General features: G+C 41.8%; 1 protein-coding gene across 1 annotated transcript; it reads right to left on the bottom strand.

Annotated features, from left to right (window-relative positions):
• Positions 1-335: 335 nt before the first annotated feature.
• Positions 336-21,412, bottom strand: LOC101173202 (runt-related transcription factor 1). The gene is made up of 8 exons (XM_004086029.4): positions 21,184-21,412; positions 17,954-18,102; positions 17,769-17,879; positions 14,205-14,361; positions 7,304-7,408; positions 6,631-6,849; positions 1,271-1,417; positions 336-1,179 (listed from the first exon to the last, which is right to left on the bottom strand). Exons 1-8 carry the CDS (start codon positions 21,209-21,211, stop codon positions 632-634), a joined length of 1,464 nt encoding a protein of 487 aa, XP_004086077.3. The 5' UTR covers positions 21,212-21,412; the 3' UTR covers positions 336-631.
• Between the last annotated feature and the right edge of the window lie 2,080 nt (positions 21,413-23,492).

Here is a 23,492-nt window from a genome sequence, read left to right as displayed (position 1 = left end):
TGCTTGGATTTTTTATGTTGCATTAAATAGTAATTCTGGGGTGGCTATGGTGCAGAGGTGGTGTGGTCAACCTTTGACTAAAAGATTGCAGGTGTGGTCTCCACCGCTGACGTGTTGAAGTGTCCTTGTGCAAGACACTGAACCCCACGTTGCTCCTGGTGGCTACAGGTTGGCGCCATGTATGGCAGTGGACCGTTTATCAGTGAATGAACTGGACCGTAAAGCGCTTTGGGCCTTAATTAAGGCACAAAAAAACGCCATTAACCATTTATTTTTTAACTTCCTGGTTGACTGGTCATTTTCGAAAGGATACCTCCAAAATAAAAGAAGCTTTGTTTCGTTTTGTTTTTTATTACATCTGCAGCATGCGAACACATCTGGAATGGTTCTGAAAGGTGCTGTCGAACGACAAACCCAAAAGGAAGGAAGGAGGAAGAACAAAACGATCTTTGTGTTTAAAAGTTTTTTTGGTGATATTTTGTTGTATGCTCTTGCTATTAACATAAGGGTTAGTTACTGTGAGGCCCCAGTCTATTCGGAAGCCACTGATTGTGACTCAGTGGGCTGTAATGATGTTAGTTGGATCTTAGTCTCCAAGTGTCTGCTGTTACATGACCTCCACCTCAACAGCTCAGTATGGTCTCCAGACAGCTTCACCTGCAGCCATGTTGTTGGGAGAACTGCTGTGGCTGGACTCCACTTGAACATCTACCCCTTCGTTTTGGTTGGGTAGTGAGGGGTGCAGAAGGGAGGAGCCTGTGGAGGCGTTGGTGCAGGGCGGCAGAATCCTCGGTGGTGTCCGTGAGTCGCTGCCGCCTCCCCCCCCTGCCATCATTGAAAACTGGTACGAGCCGGTGGTGGCGGAATAGTAGAGGTGGTACGGCGAGGACGTCGACTGGAAGGGGGCATTTTGAGTCTGATGCGGTGTGTTTGCAGAGTAGGGAGGCGGGAGGTAGGTATGGTACCTGCCCGTCGGTGTGGTTGCCATGGCCGTTGCCATGGTGATACCGAGGGCGCCATTCGAGACGGTGTTATGAGTTGGGTTGTAGGTAAAAGCAGCTGCTGTAGGAGGGTAGTGCACACGGGGGTCAGAGAAACGAGTGTCAGGAAGGGACGTTAATGAGGTAAAAGGCCGTTCTAAGGCCATCCTCGGGTCACCAAAGGCGGCAATGTCAGGACCTGTGAAAAGGGGAAGATCAAAAATTAATTATCAAAAACTAATTATTAAAAATTAGTTGGGGTTTTAAGCCGTGTGATGTCACCGCCTTACCTGTTAGCCGCGAAGACAGGTCGCTTAGTGAAGAATGACCAGGTGAAAGCGGACTGGCTGCGTGGACACTGGAAGTTGTTATCTGGCCAAGGTAAGGATATGATTGTTCATAGGACCAAGATGGAGATGACTGCATCTGTCTGGACTCTAGAAAAGACAGAGAAATAATATTTGATTGTTCAGGGGCAACATTCAGAGTTGTAAGAAAATATGGACTCTGTCCGTGTTTAGTGGTGATTTGGGAAAGTCTTTCTGGATCCTCGTTCTTACGGTCTAACATGTTTTGTTTTGACGAAGTCTGACATTAAACTGCAGGAAAATCTTTAAAATTGACATTCAGCAATGATGTTGTAGAAGATAAAAGAGCAGAAACAAAAGAGGAGCTTTATTTTAAATGTATCAATGTTGGCCTCAGAAAGCAAAAACACCAGTAATGAGGGGAGGAAACATCAAGTCAGAGATTTATCTCCTCTAGATTAAGGTCTATTTTAACTCCCTCACAGTTCCGGGTCTATAGCGCAAATATTTGCATTCTTTCAACAAACGTAACTCTTCAACCGTTGATGCAAACCAAACTTGCGCTGATATGCCATCCCCGAGGGTGTATTCACACTGGTTGGGTTGACGCGCGTATCAGTGGATACTTTCAAAGAAAAGACTTTGTGAACGCACATCAAACTGAAATTTGGGATTTCGCGTTTAGAACTTTTGCGTTCATGGTTTGCTACTGAAGTTTGAAGTCCGGTTGCTGGATCTACATACAAAACGGGCGTTCATTGATTGCATGCTGGAAGTTCAACTGGTTGATCTTCTTGATCCTAAATTGTTACAGCGTTGAACAGTGATAAACCAGGGACTTGGATTTGGTAGTGTTGTGTACATCCTTTTCATAACATGGAAGTGCGAACTGTGGCAAACATGATCATGAAGGAGAAATCCAAATTTGCCTTTTGCTGTGCGGCTGGAATTCTATGACAACAAGACTTTCGTATATCGCAATAGAGCTGTGAAAGAAAAAACCTGGAGAAAGATTTGCGGGATTAGCGCCGCATTGACATTGCACACATTTCCGTGTGCCCGGCGTGTTTGCAGCTTTAAAGGGTTAACAAGGTTAAGGCAAGGGCAATATCACAAAGGAGTCTACCACACCAAATTCTAAGCTCTGGACAGTGCAAACATGGTTTAGATCCAATTTAGCACAGATTTAGAAGAAGATATCCACATATCTGCATAGTTCCAGTCTTCACTGTAATTTCTTTAAGGTGGACTTAAACCAGGTAATCCACAGCTCACAGTGATATGTCTGACCCCAAAATACAGTTCACTTGGCTGATGTGTTTACTCCATTCCATGTTCTTGAACAGGCACATGCACCCCTAGGGCCCTAGAGGAGTTTGAGCATCTCTCTTTTTGTCTCGTAATTAAAACTGCCCTTAATTTTTTTTTTGTATAAAAATTAATGAATTCCTGTTAGAGATACAAGAGAAAATTTGTCAATACAAAATCCTGCCAGTATTCTATCGTAGTCATTTTTTTGGGTGGTTCTGAGCTGCTTTGGGGTTTCACTCAGACACAGAGCCGCTAGAGCGAGAAAGAGAGAGAGAGTGAGAGACGGCGAGAAAAACTGCTGCTCCACAGAGACCTGAAGAGACGTGACAGTCAAGCAGCTTGAACCTGTGGCTTCTGGTCTAACTAGTCGCCATCCGCTGATTCGACAACCTTAAATATGTTTGATGTGTCAGAAAAACTCTCAAGGACTCCGTTTCTACTTAAACTTGAAGTCTGCTTTTTAGGCTCTACACGGATAATGAACCACTCCAACACAGAGGTTTTGAATAGAACTCTCCAGTTGGGCTGTACAGTATTTCTAACTCCTAGTCTTTTTTTTAAATGGAGAAGTGAAATTGAGGACCAAAGAGATTAAATGAGAAATGAAAGCTTTGCAGCGATGACAAACAGGCCAGAGGAGAGGAAAGAAAGGAGGAAGAGAAAGAATGAGGCCTTAAGTGGCCTAATAACGGTTTCCTGTTAGTATTTTCACTTTACGGGATCAGAAAAAACGGTCAAGACGGAACTGCAAAGAGGCTCCTCTTTCCCTCTTTGTGCTACACTTTTTTTAACCTCTCAACCGGCCACAATGGGCAGAAAGTAAATAGTGGACTGGACTAAAAGTGAAGTTTTATCAACGTATTCCCCAAATATGATCCATGGAGCAGTGGGAGGAAGGAGAGACTATGAGGAAAACCCCAAATGTTGCCTGCAGGCTAAAGCAAGAAGGTAATTGATCAATAGATCCTCAAGATCTACCACCCTGATCTCCAAGCCCCAATAGCTGCTGATTAGTTCAACCAGATCACATCCTGACTGCATAAACACACCTGATCCAGGTCATCAACAGCAAGCAGAGCCAAAAATGAGCAGGCCTGGGTTAGATGAAGTCCACAACTCTCAGTGTCAACCAAACACGGTGTAGTAGATGGGGAGTGGGGTGGAGGTGGCGAGTGGGAATGATGGTTTCAGTGGCCAAACTGGAAAATTGAGATTATCTGGGGGACACTTATTCTAAAAAAAAAAAAAAGGGTCCTATTGAGAATCCCACAAACTATGAAACAGCCATGAAATGTTGTTTGTTCCCCCCAAATATATGCAATATCATTAAATGTGGCTGTAAACCAAGTCTGATCACATTCTATTTGATAGTAATAATGACAAACAAAGAGAGGACCTTGAGTGTCTGCGTCTAAGTGTGACGTTACATTAAGTATGTCTGTGCCTTTCTTTATGCTCTGAACTTTATAGACAAACTTCTGTTACTTTGCCTTTAAACAATTTTAGAAAGCCCAGTTCACAGCTGTGTCACACAGCCACTACAGACAGTTTACACGTATTAAATATCAGTCTTTCATGATCCATGCGTTATAATAAGTGTTTCTTAACTTCTTCATTTGATGTGCACATCGATGAATGACATTGATGAATGTCATCCCTCCAGCAGTCTATGCTGAGTGTGTGGTGTTTTTTTTAGTGTACATAGAAACAGATTGCGGCCAGGTATGGCGTACTCATGCTGAGCCCTTCTAGCAGATCTCCCCAGCTGCGGCCCCCCTCCGAGATGGGGGACCCCTCAGCTGACGCCTAGCAGGTAACTTAGACCTGGTGCGAACCAGGGGAATCTGAAAGTTTAATCAAAATAAAGCATTCTAAGGGGCAACGGTGGGAGCTGACCATGGTGCTGACATGATTTCTGCCCAGGGCTCTGAATGTCAAAGTGAAAAAATTCAATAACAGACGTGTGGGTTTACGTGTTCTTTGCGTGGTTTATTCATACTTCTTCCATGGTTTTAATGTGGTTCATTTGTTATACATCTGGGAAAATTTCAACAACAGTTTTCTCACTTTTTCCACGTATATTCAGGCCTGACCCACTTTCATCCGTGTAATACGCATTAAATGTACTTAGCGGCCTGTGAAGCGGCGTTGACGGTGTTCCAGTTCTAAGATGAGAAAGAGATTTTCCAAAAGGACCTTGACCCTAAAGCTACATCCACACCGGTTTCAGCAACACGTGTTCAAGCGACCACTTCCAGTGAAAAGACTCAGTCGACGCACGTACATAAATATTTCGGGCTTCCACGTTCAAAACTATCCAGCATAGCTACACAAATTTTATGATTGTTTACAAGTTGAATTTACTCAATTAGGGACTCAGATTTGGTAGTGACCAATGGATGCATCCCCTTTAGACCATGCAAAACGTTTGAAAATTGATTCTGGAGGAGAAATTGCTCCAGGCGTCCAATTATATGACTTGTGAGATTTGCACCACTTTGACATTCCTCACCACGACTCTTCCAACTGTAGGCGGTGGACATGTGTCAGTATCGTGTAGCAACTGAGAGTACTCCACCAGTCTAAATCCAACAAAGAGGTGGTTCACATTGACTATTCAACAGGCCCAAAAGGGACAGTGATGTACTTCTAGTACCAACGCAAAAAGAAAACATCAGGCAAATGTTTTTGTTGGGAAATGATGAGAGGAGAACAGTCACATTTTTTCTTCCTGGCTAGAGCTCTTTCAATCAACGCAGCCCACTAATAAATAGCTTTTTGAGCCCTTTACTCTTATTTTGAAAATATAACTGACTACTGTAGAAAAAAGGTGATTTTGAAATGCATCTTTCCATTTGACTTTTCTTTACCCATGTAGTATTTTGGACAAACAAATACTCCAAGTTATAAAAATGAATGTATTTACTATGCTAGTTTTTTTGGTGTATATAGAAACAGATCGCTACGTTTGACATTACTGTCACTGAAAGAGCAAAAAAAAAAAGGGGAATAGATTCTGTTTCCATACCACAAAGAGTATCTATGGCAACCACAGCTCGTACAACTCCCCCACACTCCAAACCATAACAGCTCTTGATGAAACCACAAGGAGGAACTATGAGGTTGCACACATGCCACACATGACACACACACCAATACACACTGTGCTACTCTACACTCCTTCCAGCTTTAGTATTAGTGTGTATGGGCAGGAGAATGTTTCATCTTTCCCTTTCAATGAAGTCCACTTGTTTTTATCATTGGGAAGTATTCACAACACTTTACTGCAAGGAAACACCAGGAAATACTGATCCGCTATGCAAAGATGAGGAGACAAACGGTCCTGCACCTCTGAGTCCCATGTCTGAATCAGACAACCCACTAGGCTGTAGTCACATCCACTAACTGTGAGTTTTTGGTTTGTCTGGGTCCCAGGAGAGGAACAGGGGGAGAAAAAATACTTCAAAAAATGTACTGCCTTGAGTTGGAAAATTTATGGGCAACTTAGAAATAAAGCTGTAATTTGAAGCTTTTTTATTACGAAAAAGAGCATCTCTGCACTCAAACACTGAGCTAGGACATAGTCTCTGCAGAGCTAGCATAGTTTCTGCTAGCTTACAGCCCCTCACAACCGAGATTCCAGCTCAGACGAGGAAAACAAAGACGTACAAGGATCTGTTTGTCTGCAAAAAAATGCATTGGAATTGACCACAACAGGGAGCTTGTGGTCGCCGATTGTAGCTTCTACGTCACTCCTACATGCTTTTTCAGCCGCCCTTTGCCCCTGAATTACAACAGTTTGAATAGAAAATAATCAAAAAGGCCATTTTTAGCCTAATTTGTTTGCTGACAGGAGAAAAAAAGGCCTCAAGCTGTTAAAAACACAAAAAGCAGCTATTTTGTGGGGTGGGTCTTGAAGATATTCACCCTGCATTGAGTTTGCACAGGTTGTATTTGATTAAACCCACCTCATCCAGGTGTTTTGAACTCATTCACGCTTTGGAGTGTATTCCTGAGGATCGAGGTCTCACCTGCAGCTATCTGAGTGTGTGTGGGGCTGGAGAAGTTGGCCGAGCTGAGAGCAACAGACTGGCGGCTGCCGGCAGAGGGCTGGTGGGGGTGGTGGTGGTGGTGATGGTGGTGGGGAGGGGTCACCCTGATGGAGGTTCGTCTCAGCTGCTCCAGCTCCGTCAGCCTTTCGGAAAAAGCCAGGGAGCCGGCTTTGACCTCGTCCAGCTTCTGACGGTGGCCTGGAAGGGGACAAAAGGAGCACCGAGTTTAGCTTTCAAGCCTCCACTGATGGAAATCTGTGCCCAACTGAGCTGCTGAAGGTGTTTTCCCGCCTCATCCAGTCAGCATTTTACCATAAACGCATTACATTTCCCAGCAGATTCGGTCTTCGATCTGCAGCTGAATGAAAGGAACTTCCTGTTGCATCAGCTTCCTCCTTGACTCTCAGCTCAGAGTGTAAGAGTGGAATTCACATGCAGAACTGTGCTGCTTTAGTGAATGAACTTAACCAATTAGAGCACATCTGACAGAAAGACTTGTCATTTCAAAAGACTTTCTGCTGTAACAAAGGGAAATCTATTGGCTAATACTGACTAATGTAGCAATTCAATCCCCACTGGTGAATTCGGTCGTATTTAACTTGAATATATGGTTACTTGTGATAAATATGGCAGTTTAGTGAAGCGGACTCACGTCGGGGCTCTCTGGGTCCGTCCACAGTGATTTTAATGGCTCTTTGGTACGTAGCCACTTGGGGAGGGTTTGTAAAAACGGTGATGGTCAGAGTGAAGCTCTTTCCTGGAAGACAAAAGGTGAAGACAAAGGTAGCATCGGAGAGGAGAATAAGACCAAAAAGCAAAACCCAGCATGATAAAGCTGATTCTGATCTGGCAGGTTCAACGGAACCTTAGCAAAAGACCGTCAAAGTTCTCCTGGCTTCGTCCATCCACTCTACCTCAGATCAGAACAACTTTTTTTTCTGCCTCTTTCCAATTCAACCATCTTCCTGAAACCTCCTAATCATATCTGCTCGATGTCTGCCTGTTTGTCTGCACTGGTTTGTGGACATGGACTGGAATTAAAAAACAGTTTCAGCTTTTGCTGCGTTCACGTCAGGCTCTGCTACCATGGTAACCACTTCCAACAGATTGCGTTCATGGGTAGTTACGCAAGATTGTACGATTCTCTACATCCAAAACGCACAGCCACTTTACAGATGGTAAAGTTAAACCAGGTGGAACGCATGTAAATACACAGTTCGGGGTTTTTGCATTTAAAACTCTTGCGTTTTTACGTCACTATGCACGTTTATATAACCATTTTAGGGTTCTACGTCCAAAACACACGTCGCCACTTAATGCATGTTGAAAGTTCAACCAGTTCAACTTTGACCAATCAGGGACTCTGATCTGGTAGTGACGTGGATGACATCCTCTTTAAGCCACGGAAGTGCCAATCATTTTAAAATTGATCATGAAGGCAAAAATAATAATTCTGGTTTGTGCCTGATAATATCGAGTCTTTTACAAATCGGAACAGAGCTGTGAAAGAAAAAGCCTGGTGCAAGATTCACCAGATTTGCACCGTTTGGACATTTCGCACCAAAACCCTCCCAACTGTAGTTTGATACTGCAATTGAATGTCAGTCCAGTGTGAACACCGTATGCTGAAAGCCTCTTGGATGTTCATCACATGCCCGGCGTGTATAAAGCAGGGAGAATTCAGACCCAAGTGGCACACCTACAGGTGCGTCTAACTGCATCCAGAACCCATTTCCTTTTCCAAAATAAGAACCTTTGGGCAACAGAAAGCCAAAAAAGCCTTTTCATTTATGAAACTAAACCTAGAAAGTCAGCAAACATACAGCCCAAGTTAACAGTAACTGCCCTGCAGGGGCTCAGTAGAAAAAGGAACAACTCTTGGTTGAGGAAAAGACAGAAAAAGAAAGGCATAAAAAGTTAGACAGAGGATATCTGGGCTACAATGAGAAGTATTAGACAGCTGGTGGATATGATGGATGTTCTAGAAGACCAGGTGCAAAGATGGAAAGGCCTACAGCTGATGGTGAATGTTGTCCATGATTGTGTCCTAAAGAGTAGGATAAAGGAGAGAGTTAGCAATATTATTCTTTAAGAGTTGTCTGTTTTCCTTTATGACTTCTTTTTCTTTTTTAGAGATATAGGTTTTCCGTTTTATTTGTTTTGTTTCACTAAAACGCTAACGAGTGACGGAAACACAATGGCGCATACTTATCAACAAGATTGGCTTTGTTCCAGACTCCACTAAATCCTGCTCTATAGCATCTCTGATGGGGCTGTGCGACAAGATGTTAGGAGAGTGAAAGGATACCTGAGATTTGGAGAAGTGCTCTGGTGCCCATTTTTAGAACAAGGAAGACGTGCAAAAGGGTGGAAACTACAGAGGAATTAAGCAGATGAGTCACACCGTGAAGTTATGGGAAAGATAAGTGGAAGACTGAGGTCAGAATTTAACATCTGTGAGCAACAGTTTGGTTTCCGGCAGAGAAAGGGAAGCACAGATGCAGTGTTTGCTTTGAAAATGCTTCTGGGGAAGAGCAGAGAAGGTCAGAAGGAGCTGGAGTGTGTCTTTGTAGATCTAGAGAAGGTCTACTATGCACAGACCGGCAAATGAGGTTAGACAGGAATCTCTGTGGTTCATGATGTTTGTAGAGGACGTTGTGATCTATAGTGTTAGCAGGGAACAGGTGGAGGAACATCTAGAGAGGTGGAAGCTTGGTAAGGGAAGGAAAGGAATGAAGTCAGACTATCTCTGTGTGAGGAACTCAAATACAGGATACAGGTCACAGACAAAAAGACAGTGTCACTGGGGGTTCTAACTGCTGATATGAGAATTTCTGTGCTGACTACTTCAGAGGTGTGTCAACAAAGGTGTAGATGTCAGTGAGCAAATGCAAATGTCAGCGGTCCGGTGCTTATCAGAAAGGTTAGGTATTGTCCTGTCTAGGGCTGTGACGATAACCGCATCACCGCACTTTTTTTTTTTAAGTTCTGCACATGGTGCCTGATTGGAACTATAATAAACACATTAAACACATTCATCTTTGCTGATAATTTACTTTTTCTGCTAGTCCTGTGTTCAGACTTCAAGGGTTTCTGGGGGAAACCTTGTATCACTCTTCTCCTTCTCGCCCCGCATCCACCCACCCGCCTACTGTCACTGCTTCTTAGAGCTGCAAGCGGCATGCACTCCCTCTTCTCACAAACACACTTGTGCGGTTTCAGAAGCACACACACACACACATCCTCATTCTACAAAAAAAGTTTCTGTCTTGCGAGGAAATACGACAAATTTACTGCGTTCTAATTATTCATTTCCATTACAAGCTGCGTGCGTTCTTAAGTGCACGACACGGCTGCCCGCTGGAGGATTTTGTGTTGGGGGAGGGGGGGTATTACTGTTCTCCTTAACTCCGTTACACCAAACATGAACGCGCGCTGTTAGATTTCCATGAATATCATTACATGTTTTGTTTAGCAACTATTTTGTGCAGCGCAAAGTTGCGTGTCTGTATGAACAAAGGCCCTGCGTTCTTCATGGGTGTCAGGCTTCATGGCTACCAGAAAGGTGACAAAGAGTCTGCAGTGTCATTTGGGGCCCAGCTCGTCCTGGGCAATATATAATATTCTGAGAAGATGTCTGTACCAGAGAGCGTGCAGCTAGAGAGCGGTCCACTGCAGAAGAATCAACAGGCAACCCAACACACATGACCGCACTCCGTCCTCCTAGTCCTACACACAACGCAGCGCGCTCACACACACACACAGTCAATCTTGGGGGGGGGCTCCGGTTGACCGCGATACCACACCCCTGTAGGTTCATCACCGCGGTGATCAAAAATCAGACACCGTCACAGTCTGGTCTGAATGGGCCTCAGAACCTGTTAGTGGTTATTATTAATTGGATTTGGAATTGGTTTATTTCAAGCAATCAAAACAAAAATATAACTAAAGAAGATAATGTATGATAGGTGCAAAAGGGACTCTGGTCGCTTAAGGAAAAGGTCAAGACAGAATTCCAAAATGAAGACGGGAACGACCGAAATGGATCATCTTCAAAGCATCTTTCGCACGTTCAGGTTTGATATTAGGAGCCCAGAGCAGAGCCAATGGCAAACAGCTAAAAATAGAGGTGAACACCTCTGTCTCTGGGGTTAGGAAAGCCATGTGGGGGTTAGGAAAGCCATGTGGGGTCATATTGAAAGACCTGGAGGAAAGACTGATGGTCTATTGTTGTTTCAGTTGAGTAAGGGAAAGATGATTTTGGAAGACCTTTCTTGACAAGAGAGAAAGGGACATAATTTCCAGTAGAAGATTCATCTGGTTAGAATTGAACCAGCAGAGTTTTTAGAATGGGTGACCGTGTTGTGGTTGCAAACCAGGCCTCACAACTCATCACCTATCTTCTTACACAAGATCGGTTTTCTCCTTTTGGTAACTGAACCGACATTTCCAAAGCTGGAGATGCTAAAGCAGTAGCACCTTGCTAATCGTATAACTTCAAGTACAGCTGTATTTTTGTGAGCCATAAACAATATCTGCGTATGTCCAAGGTTGCAGTTTGAACACAGGTTGAGAGGGAGAGACCTCCAGTTGGTTCTGGGTTCAGTGAGGAGTGTTTTAGACTCTTGCTGTGCTTGCGCCACTCTTTCAGTGATGGCAGAAAGACTGTATATTTTTTATCAGTCTTACTTTGATTCTTGGTGCACTGTAATATCTTGTGATTCGATGGTCTGGGGGCGCTCCCCTACCATTGGATGGAGAAAAAAATCCCATAGGTTCAAGTGAGTTCTCAACTTGGCTTTAAAATCACTCGGTGAACAGGCCTGCCTAACCTGCATAGGGAGTGCATTCCACAAGCTGGGGCCAGCAAATTTACGATGAGAGGTCTTGATCAGAACTACACGGGTACCACTGTACTGATTACAAGCCTCTTCTTGGATTCTTTATGAAGTTGAAATGGAATTTCCTCTGTACGCAGCGCTGGGCACCCTCTTTCCCAACATATCAACATTTGAGCAAGGCACGCAGTGGATATGCAAATGCTGATGCTTCCAGTTGACTTCCTCTTCCTGACACTCCAAGTCAGACTCGGTTACCAACAGAGGCTGTGTTTTTGCTAGACAAACTGTCGTTCCAGTGACAGTAAGGCAGGCCTAGAACTTTACTCCAGAGTGTCAAGTTTGTCAGACTGGTGTCTTCTTTGCAGGAACCTGGATCGAACGTGCGTCTGCGACCAGTTTGTGGATGATGAGAAGAACGCCCACACACCCAGGCACTCAGTTTAAACACATTCAAAGTGTCTGTGGTGGGACGGAAAATTCCACCATGGAGTTTTATTTTCTATTATTTTGCATAAGGCTAGTTTCTATTTACACCCGCCAACCTCAAGGGTGGAGGTGTGATAAGGTGTACCTCTAGAATGGTGCTTGAAATGAAACACACCATGCAAATACAAACTGTCCATGCGTTCTTAAACTTTAGGACCCTAACACGTTGAATAAAACGCAAAGTATTTTTATTTGACCTGCCTGCATTATGTCGTCTCTTCTCCTTATCTCGGGTTTTCATCTTAAATATGCTCAAGATAAACAAAAGTGTGCTGAAACCAAACGGGAACTCAGATTTGGTAGGGACGTCTGGGTAGTGTCCTTTTAAAAACACCGGATTGTCAACTGTCCAAAAGCCAGGAGCAAGATTCACGAGATTAGCACTGTTTGACATTTCACACCAAGAAACGTCCAACTGTAAGTGCAAGTATTGAAATGCATGTTCAGCAAGTTCTCGAACGCCCAACACATGGTCGGCGTGTATGTAGCTTTACTCCAGAGGTACAGAAATGAATGTGGGCTTCATCAATGGTTTTTTGCTATTTTTATGCACACAAATAGTTTAGAGGTAGGAATCTTAAGCTGACTAAAGTAGCACTGACAAGGTTTTCTAGAATTAGAATTGTTTTTCTACTTTTCGTACAAAATTACCTCAAAGTTAGAGGTCTTTTGTCTGTGAAACACAGTGTCAACGTACATTTTGTGCATTTTCCACATATGAAAGTTTCGTGACTAATAAGTGACAATTCATGAGTGTTTCTAGCATTGGTCATTCGTCAATGTGCTCAGATTTCTGTAATGGGGTTTTGGCCGATGGGTCTTTACGTAAATCCAGTTTTAAACTGTTCCAAATTTTTGGCTGGTTGAGAATTACGTAGTTTACATGTATTTCATGTAGTTTATACGCAATTATTACGTGAATCTTACACAATTTTTTGTAATTTTTATGAGATGCAAATGTTTGGCTTTCCATGACGGTTCCACGCATGTCTAACAGACTTTTCACACATGAACCACTGATGTATAACTTTTATATCGAGTATACGGCGCCCAGATCGCGTTCAAATTATGTAATTGATGCATGAATCAATAATGAATTGGATATTAGCAGCGCAATAATTACACACGGTTCATGTTGTATGGTGATTTACGTGTTCTTTGAGTGGTTTATTCGTACTTATCCTGTGGTTTTAACGTGGTTCAGTCCTGATACATCTGTGAAAATTTCACGTAAAGACCACATCCTTTCTCACCTTTTCACGTATCTTCACATATGACATATTTCCATCCGTGCAATATGTGCAAGATGTACGTAGTGACTCTGGGTCACAGACTTTAGTTTAATTTGTTCATCTTTGCTCTTTAGCCATACATTTTTGCTCCCAATAAATCCACCAAAGGACAAGAAGATGTCTTTTCGTCCATCTTTTTCCTTCGTCGCCGTTGACGCTTCAAAGCTCAACGGCCTGCTTGTTGCGAACAGTCTGCAGCTGTATCTTCAGATCCTGTTGAATGAAGCTGGGAAAACTCATCCCATTGTAGATTGTAGTGAGTAGAGCTGAATTTGAATGTAAACAAATGCTTTGCTATTTGAACTCACTTCATTTGAATGTGGCCGTGGATGAATTAATAATACTCACAGTGGCCAACCACAGCACTAAAAAAGGCCAAACAACAATCGTGACAGCTCTTCAGCTACTTCCTGTCAGGTTGAGCAGTAGATGTCTTGGTTTGTTTGTTTTTTCTTTACTGCAGAGCTGATGGAGTCTCTGCAAACGTCTGCTGCTTTAAATAGAGCGGTTGAAACATTTGCCTATAACTGATGTGGAGTAACTGCAGTTGGGTGTGTCGGTTGAAGACTGACGCGGGTGGGAGGGTGAGGCAGGAGGAGGCAGACGCTGAACCAGATGTTGGGAGGAAGTTGCGTGAATACAGTTTTTATTCAGATGTACTTCCCCTACTTTATGGACTCTGCACGGTATACTTGTGGAAAACACTTCAAATACGTTTACACAAGCCAAGTCGTAATCCCTGACACTTACGTTGACACTTTTTTAGCAACGTTTACCGCTGCTTAACTGAAAAGTTTCACCTGAGACTATTAACCTCATGGTTGGGTCACACCAAAGACTCTACAAAGCCTTGACAAATCTCAGAATCTAGGGCTTGGTTGGATATTTTAACCCTGACATGACCTCTGAGCACGGCTGTGACCGCTCAGCTCACCTCTCCCACTGCGCCCAACGAAGCGCAGGTCATTGAACCTGGCTACTTGGCTCTTGATGGCCGCAGTGGCGTTGCGAAGCTCGGCCGAGTAGTTCTCGTCGTTTCCTGCCATCACCGTCACCAAGGTGCCGTCAGGGATGTCGCCAAGGGCGACCACCTGGTTAAACAGGGGTTTGAAACTGAATCATACAAGACAATAAAAGCGCAAATCACAAAAATAAAACAGGAATAAATTCAAGAAAATGTAGATGTATATATTCATGTATTATCAACATCAGCAGATGTACACTTTTTGATCACACACACTTGTGGTCATGTAAATGTTGAATTTTAGGGATTTAATCAATGTACAAGGAGGTCATATCCTAACCTGTTTTCGAATGTAGTACCATTTTAAAGTTGTTGGTGACAGTTCATAAATACGCATAAGTCCAAACACAAATGAACACAACACAAACAGGTGCATAATTCAACAACAAGATATTGAATTGAACACATTACATCATCGCAGTAGACACTTTAAGAGTCACAGGCTACGTCAGAATTCCCACCCTTCTCCCTAACTATCAGGTTACAACAACTAATTCTGAATCCACTGTATTCTGATGATAAAAACATTGATGCTTTATTAAAATAAAATACATTTAAATGTTTTTTTTAGCAAATCCTTGTTGTCTATATTCCCCTATCTAGTGAGCATTGATGCACACTTAAGGGGAATTTCTAGGGCATTTGCTTCTGGCATTATAGTTTGGGACAGCACTACAAGGTGAGTAGTGTAGGATTTCAGTGATTTCAGTGGGAAAAGCAGAAAGACGGCCGATACTGAACTTGAATAAATAAACAGTTATGGTTTCACATACACCGCCTACAAACACCTGTCTTTTTTTGTTACCGTGCCCCACGAAACTGTTAATACCTCTGGGGTTAGCGAACCGTCTATACATACGGTGTTCTATAAATTATACAAAATAATTGCACTGTATGTCAATACAGTTTTTCTCAGTCGCTTTAGGACAATTCTCAGATCAGAATGAAATTCCCCAAACTATTTGTTCAATCTTCACATCATGATGTCACTTGTGCACATCATGTAAGCAGTTTCTCACTTCTTTGAACAAGTTGCAATTGCTTTGGTACATCCATGCAAATGATTATGTACAATTCTCTGCTCTTTGCTACATTATCAATTGTTTATGTCATGTTGATCAAAATGTATTATATAGTTCACTGTGCAATAGTCTTACTCCTCAAAACACAGAGTCATTACCGTAGTTCATCGTATAAGTCATTAACTGCAAAATGGTTGACCAAGTTGTCATAATGTGACAAAAATATTTCGCTGCATTGCAAGAGAGGATATTCGCTGTGATGTGGATGAGAATTTGTGGCCTAACATACAGGAACGACAAGAGGTGTAGGAAGACCACACCAATTCCTACTGCACTGCCTGTACTGTTGGACACATTATTGTCCTATATTTTTTTCCCTTTGTGTTACTGTTTGCAGTGGGTTTTTTCTATGTTGGTATGACATGGTCTGTCAACAAATTACAATAGGAACAATAAAAGTGTTAAATGTGAATCTTGTCCAGTCTCTTGCAATCAAACAAAAAAGGTGTAACTTACATTTTACAATAATTGTCATCAAAACTTTAGCCATAGTTTACATCAGAACCTCCCTCTAAAGTACACAGTTATATTGACAACATGACTAAGTAATTTGACTGTCTTGTTCGTAAACAATGACACAAGGACTTGACATTCTGATGGCACTGACATGTTCAGTGACATAAAGACTTAGTTTTCAGAGATGAACTAAAGATTTTGAGCAACTTACAGGCTTTTGCAAGAAATCCATAGTGTTTTGCTGTTTGTACAAATTGTTTTGAGAAATACACACACGTATTTGCAAACTTCAATTCTGATCTGAGATTTGTACTAAAGCGACTGAGAAAAACTGTAAAGGCAATATATGACATCACACATGAATGTCAATCGCTGCTTCATTCTGTCAGCTTTGTATTTTTACATGTTGTTGTGATTCTAACTGCCCTAAAACAATAACGAACTTATAAAAGATTAAATGAATGTGTATATTCTCAAGCAGCCATTGAGGAGATCTGAACTAGGGGTTTATGGATTGTCAACAATATTTAGTTTAAAAACTGAAAAATGACGATTAGTCTCACATCCCCAGGGGGGAATAACCAACCCTTGACACTGTAGTGTAAATTTAAATCCTTGAAAATCATTGACTTAAAACGCGATAACTGAAATATTTCAGCCAAATATCCTTAAACGACCCGTCCCTGAAACAGCTAATACAATGGAAGCAAATATAACAATTTTCCATTTCAACTTTGGTTCTTTATGTACTGCACAAGTATACTGTGGGCCAACTCCACAATGGTAATGTATGAAAAGTACATTCAATACCTAATCTGATTAATGTATGACGACAAAATAAACCAGGATAAAAATAATAATATTTTTATGTCCTAACGAGACATTTATTATGAAATTCCGCCCTTAATTTACGAACACACCAGGCATGAGACGCACATTCAAGACATGTAGGCCATGATGTTCACACTGGGTATTCAGGGAGGGGCTTCATCATCTTTTTCTGCTGTTTACTAGCGCATGTCCACCACAGGACTTGGTGTCGTCAAACTATGGTTGGGTACAAACTGCCATTATTATTTTTCTCCTTCGTGATCTATTTTCAAATGGTTAGCACTTCCGTGACTCATAAAGCACATCACCCATCCGTCACTACCAAATCCAAGTCCCGGCTTTTAACTTGTACCTGTTGACTAGACACGTGTTTTGTACATAGAGCTTGAACTTCTTGTGAATGCGAGAACGTGGAACTCTAAAACGTGCATTTACATACATTTAAATAGACTTTTCATCAGACGTGGTTGTTTGAATGAGGGCGGTGTGAAGGTAGCTTCACACGCGTGGAGATTGTGGTATCATCTGGGTTCTTGTGGACACAACAGCTGCCAGATTTGCAGCAAAAGTCAGAGTCAAGACGAGGAACCGGCAGCGTCCGCTTAGAAAGAACAGGTGGTTTTTCCTGTCAGGTAAATCTTTGGAGGGCATCCTGGGCGCGACTGAGCTGTCGTGCCAAACAGAAGAAGTCTCTGCGGCGGCGGTGGCGTCACACACAAACATTGTCACTTCAAAGTCAGGACAGACGGCAGAATGCAAAGTGGCATTTCTTCATAGGGTGGAAAAACATTCATCTGCGTCCAGTTCCGATGCACTGACATGCTCTTATGGGAATCTTCAGCATCTCTTAATGTAAACTGTAATGCATAATCCCCGATAAATCAATCATGGCAGCTAAAAGCTGCTTTTCCACAAATGTATTTTGTGGGGGAAAAACAGGAAATCTCTCACATTTGAGAGACGAGGATGGACTGCAGCGAGACGGCGAGTTCTGCTCGGCTGCAGATGGAATCAGAGTGGGTTCATTTTAGGTTTTGCTCATGGGCACAACCATCAGACATCCAACAGACACGTGTCATTTTTAAACTGAATGAACCCTGCTGACCTTGAAAGCGATGGGCAGCGTCTTGTTGCATCTCCAGTGGGTGGGCAGCATGGAGCACAGGAAGTTGGGGCTGTCGGTCTTCACCAGCTCGCTGGGATGGTCGGTGATCACCTGAAACGACAGCACCCATCAGGCACCTCCCCGGCCTAGGGCTTGTCCCCCCACGTTCCTGCGTACCATCCTACCTCCACCATGCGCTCACCCATGCGCAGTTTGCCCACCAGCGCTGCCCCCCGGGCGGCCTCCTGGGCTCCCAGCGGCAGGGCCTCAGACATCTTCCCCCCCGAGGACAGGGACGTGGAGGGAGGCGTGTACCGCCGGGCAGGCGCGGGGTCTGGGAAGAAGTCACAAAAGTCTTTAACATCGCAAACAAACCGACATCAGAAGAACTCAAATTAATACGGTTGTCTTGAAGAAATGAACCTTTGTTGTTTACATCCGAATCGTACGTTCAAGCTAACGCTTTCATTGAAGTCTGTGTAAGCGCACGTTATGGGCTTCCACGTTAAACACGCTTGTGATCACATGTCACTACTCATGTTTTTAATTCCATATTGGGCTCTATGTACAAAACACTGAACACGCGTTGAAGTTAAATCAGTTAAACTTTGACCAATTGGTGACTTGGCTTTGGTAGCAATGTACGGATGGCAACTAAAACACAAAAGTGCTAACGGTTAGAAAATTGTTCATGAAGGAGAAATCATTTATTAATTGCGGTTTGAACACCAAGTTTGTCATTTGTCTGAATTTAACTATCAAAGAAAAAGCCAAGAGCGAAATTTGCGAGATTTACACCATGTCGACGGATCAAACCACTTCCAACTGCAGGTGCGTGCGTTAGCATCATTTAGCAAAAGTCCATAGTGTACATCCTAGGCTAAAATAATCCCTGTTTAACGTGTTCTGGAACCTGCGTCACATGACTACGAAGCATCAGTTTTTTAAAACTTTTTTTCTGCTTTTTCTACGTTTTTTCTCTGATAATTTACTTTTAGTAACTGCTTTTTTCTTTATGATTTTAATCATTTAAAATAGTAACACAATGTTTGAAATACATCTTCAACAGCCTCTTTTTCCACATGTCTGTTTTCAATATTTTACAAAAAGAAAAATCCAAATTAAATTTGATATTTTTCACACACAAAAAATATTTTGTTTCGATTCATGTGAATTTATAAGCTTCAACATTGTGTTGTAATGTTTTCATTTTTTAGGCAAAAAAATAGGATCCAACTGTTGTTTTTTTTAAACAAAGATCCAAAGTATTAAAATGTTTAAATCCAAAAACAAAGCAAATACAAAGGTCAAAAGAAAGTCTAAACGTATTTTTTTAAAAACATGCATAGCTCAATTAAACTATTTAACTGATTTATTCCAAGCATCATAATTATCTGTCATGACTCCTCCTACTTTTCTTTTAAAAACAGAACTCTTGAGGCTAATACCCTATTTGAAACTTTCACGTTAAAATGTTATATAAAAAACGATTTAACAGTAGGTTGGTGTCAGTCCTACGGCATCGCAAACGACCAATGTGGTTGGCAAACGCATTGGTGAGTGCAGAGGCTACTAAGGGTTAAATAAATAAACAAAAATGGAGGGGTTAGACTTAATGTTGGGTTTAAATCCTCTTTAGGGTCTTTCTTAAAATGTCAGGTGACAGTCCTCGATTGACCGCTTCTAGCATATGAATCCCAAAGTGAGTCAAATTACTTCGGCTCCAAAATGACCTTAATTTAGCGTCTATATCGTAAGTGTTTTTTTTTTCAAAGCCTGAAATAAATTAAGGGTTTAAAGAGTTTACGATGACTAATTTAAAACACACTAACTAAACGCTAAAACACACCATCTAACACAATGAAACGTACAGCCAATAGGCGAGCAGAGACCCTCACGCAGCTTTTCCGTTTGGGAAAAGATTCTTAGAATTTTTTTTTTGTTAAAGTCATCATCTGATTCCATCCTGCAAGACATCATCTGACGGACTGTCTGGATTGAAATGTGAAAATAGCACCGCTGGACTGTGGGAGACATCTACACTTTCTCAGCTGAAGCCAAACGGTTAGCAAATTAAAATACTTTCTTTTGCTTCATTACTTTTTTTTTCTTCTTTCAGACATTCCTCCAAAACTTTGTGAGGCAGATGTTGGTTCCTCCAAAAAAAAATTGTTGATAAATCGTCTCATTAGATTGATAAATTATATTTTAAATTTACACAAAAAATGTAAAGAAAAGGAAAAAAGCAAAGGCAGATTTTTCTGTTTAATGTTCAAAAATTAAACAATAAAGCCTGAAAACGATTCTTTGTCTGTTCCAGATCATATGAGAAAAAATAAAATGAAACATATTTTAGTTTCCAAAAACACAACTCTACTTTTATGTGTATAATTCAGTGCATTGCATCCCAGACCAATAGAGAGAATAGATGAACATCTGTAATCAGAAAATAAAGAAAGATAACCTGAACGCATCGCAAAACATTTTTAGTAATCATTAATTAATTAATTATTTTGAAAAAATAAAAGAAGTTCCATTTATTTTTACGAGAGCAACCAATTAATTAAGGTAAACTATAACATTTAGGATTACCTGCTTTTATATCAGCATAATTACTATATAATGGAACAAAAATAAATTTAGGATCCATTGTAACAGACAATGAAGTTGATGAAAATTAATGTTTTATTTTGATTTTATTTCTTCTTATTTTAAATTTTTCTTTTTATTGGAATAAATAAACAAAACTGTCCAGACTGGAGGGAGAAACATTTCAAACAAATTTCAAATAAAACTGATCTTAATGACATCTTAACATGTAAATATTCTGAAAATGTGTAACGATTTCAACAGAAATTTTGAAAAATATGACCCTCTTGGGCCTTTTTTACTCTTTGATGTATAGATTCAGACTTAACTGCTCATGCGCGAACAGTCCAGAAGGATTAATTAAAAGGTGGAGAACAGCCATCATTCAGCTGTCAATCAAAAAAAAACACCTTCCAGAACTGGACTGCACATGTCTCAGCTGATGACAGGGCTGAAATTGTTCTGGTCGCAACTGCGTTTCAAAAGGTTTCAGTTCGGGTTCGGACCCTAATTTAGAAACAATTAAATATTTCTCCAGGTGGGCACCTTTTGGAGGACGCACGCGGACATTCCTCGGCACAGAGGAGCGCAGGTGCACCTGTCTGTGTTCTGTCACGTGACCCACGACCGGATTTGAAATTTTCTTCAGATAAAAACGTCCTTTAAGGTCACAATGACACCTGGAACCTAACCCCAGTCCGAACCCTAGAGGAGCCGCAACCAAAGTAAGCCATAGCGCGCGCGCCCGCGCGCCAAGGTGAGGAGTGACCCCACGCGCCTCTTAGTCTTAGGCAGGCGGCTGGCCACAGGGCGCTCGCGCTCGTACCGTACTTGGAGTCCCACAGAAACACCATCTGGTCGCTCTCCACGCTCCGCAGTCGCGGTGTCACGCCGTCCTCCACCCGCACTTTGTAATGTGAAATCCCCACGCGCCGCTTCGCTCCTGTATCCTGGCAGCAGCCCGCGCGGACCCGGAGAGGAGCGGCGCGAGACACTTTGAAGTCTCTCCTCCCGCGAGCAACTCGGTCTCTGCCGGTCTGCCGCCAGGCGCTGCGGAGCATTTGCATCTTCTGAGCCCGTAACTGCTCCCAGCCAATGAGGGGACGGCCTGTTCACAGGCACGGACCAATCAGAGCCGTGTCCGTGCGGGCAGAGGCGGGGCTTGTGTGAGAGGAGGACAGGGGGAGGGAGGGGGGCAACACTTGCGGAAACTTCAGAGAAAAGCAGCCGCGTGTCTCAGTCTGTCTTCGAAACCACTCAGTGGAACCTGGAAGCGCGGGCGCAAAGCTGCCGCACGCACGCGCACAATACCACACACGCACAGCTGGAGGCAGTCTAATTTAGGCTGTTTTATTTCCTGTATGGAGCTGATTTCACGTCCAGATTGCTAATAATTGTGGGAATTCGCGACGACTTTCTGTTCTTCTTTAAATTATTTTTAACATTTAATTGTGTTTAAAGTCTAAACAATGTCAATTCTTTTCTTTCAGTTTTAAAACAAATGTTCTCGGGATGTAGGTCGGGCTTGTTCTCTACTTTTTGTCTTGTTTTGATGGAAAAATATTAGTTTCCACACGTCCTTCTTCTGTTCTTCTTGCATCCATGTTGGTCACCGCTCTAAAGAAAGGCAACAGATCTTGTCTTCAACATCAGACTCTACTTTTTTCGTCTCTGGTCCAGGGGATTTGCAGGAAGGGGGATCAGGGCCTCCAGTAGTGTTTCACACTCTTCATGACTGGAGAGGTTCACGTTTTCTCAGCGTTAAGTCTATCCCACCACAAACCCTCATGAAAACTACCAGGTATGTGAAGTTCTTGAAGGCGCTAGACGCTCTTTCTTCAGGTTGAGTATTGGACTGTAGCCACCCGATACTAGTCTTGCATCTATACATTCTTGTCACAGCTGATGGCTGTTGAAGAAACCCGTGTTCAAGCTGCCTCTTTCAATGCAAAGTTTATGTCAACACACGTATATACACATTTTTGGGCTGCTACGTGTCGCTATGCAAGTTTTAAGTCAGTTCTAGGCTTCTATGTAGAAACTGGGTCTTCGTTGGCCGCACACTGAAAGTTCAACCAGCTGAACTTTTGACTATGTCAACGTTAAACATCCAAACTTAGACCAATCAGGGACTTGGGGATTTGGAAGTTACGTGTGGATGACGACCTTTACGAGACATGGAAATGCTAACCGTTTATAACAATTGCGGTTTATGTCCGGCTAGAATTCCAGGACATGAAGTCTTTCAAATTTCGTAACTGAGCTGCAAAACCAAAAACCCGGAGCAAGATTCGCAAGATTTGAACCACTTTGAAATTTTACACCAAGACTATTCCAAGGGTATGTCTGAATTCCCACCCTAACCCCTATATAGTGCACGATATAATCCATTACACTTCAGCACAAGATTTACAATTTAAATTTATAATAAAAAAAAAAAGAATTGACAACGGCTTGTTGCATAAGTAATCGAGCATTTGCAGTTGACTACATAGTTTTTGTATATATTTTATTTTTATTATTGTGATTATTATTATTATTAGTAGTAGTAGTATTATTAGTAGTAGTATTTAATATTTATGTATTTATTTATTATGAATCTCATTTTAGATATTAATTTCAATAATAATTGTAATTATAATTTTTACTCATTTAATATTCTTAATAATTTAATATGAATGTCATTTTTTATGTCCTATTTTGATGTTATATAGATTATTTCTGAATGTTGTTTTTTGCTGCCACAGATATATGAAATTTCCCCATTGTGGGATTAATAAAGTCATCATCATCATCATCATCATCATCATCATCATCATTAGCCATTTTGTAGCGCTGTCCAAATCTACAATTTCAAAATCGATTAACCTGGAAAAACCAGTGTGCATTGATGCTTACTAGATTGGCTAATTTAGACCACAATGCATTGTGTCTGAACAGTTTTTACCAAAAAAAAAAAGGAATTTAAATGTATATTTTTGATAAACTATCAATGTGCATGGTGTCCGAATCGCTTTTAAAATTTGCGGCACTACAAATTGCCACACTATATAGTTTTTTAGTAGTTAAGGGTTAGGCTGAGAATTTGGACACAACCCAACTGTAAGTGGTGCAAATGCTCTAGCAAACAGTAGA

Source organism: Oryzias latipes, chromosome 2 (assembly GCF_002234675.1).
Source record: "Oryzias latipes chromosome 2, ASM223467v1".
Classification (NCBI taxonomy): Eukaryota; Metazoa; Chordata; class Actinopteri; order Beloniformes; family Adrianichthyidae; genus Oryzias; species Oryzias latipes.
Note: the sequence above shows the minus strand (reverse complement) of the source record. Positions and strands in the feature narration are given on the sequence as shown.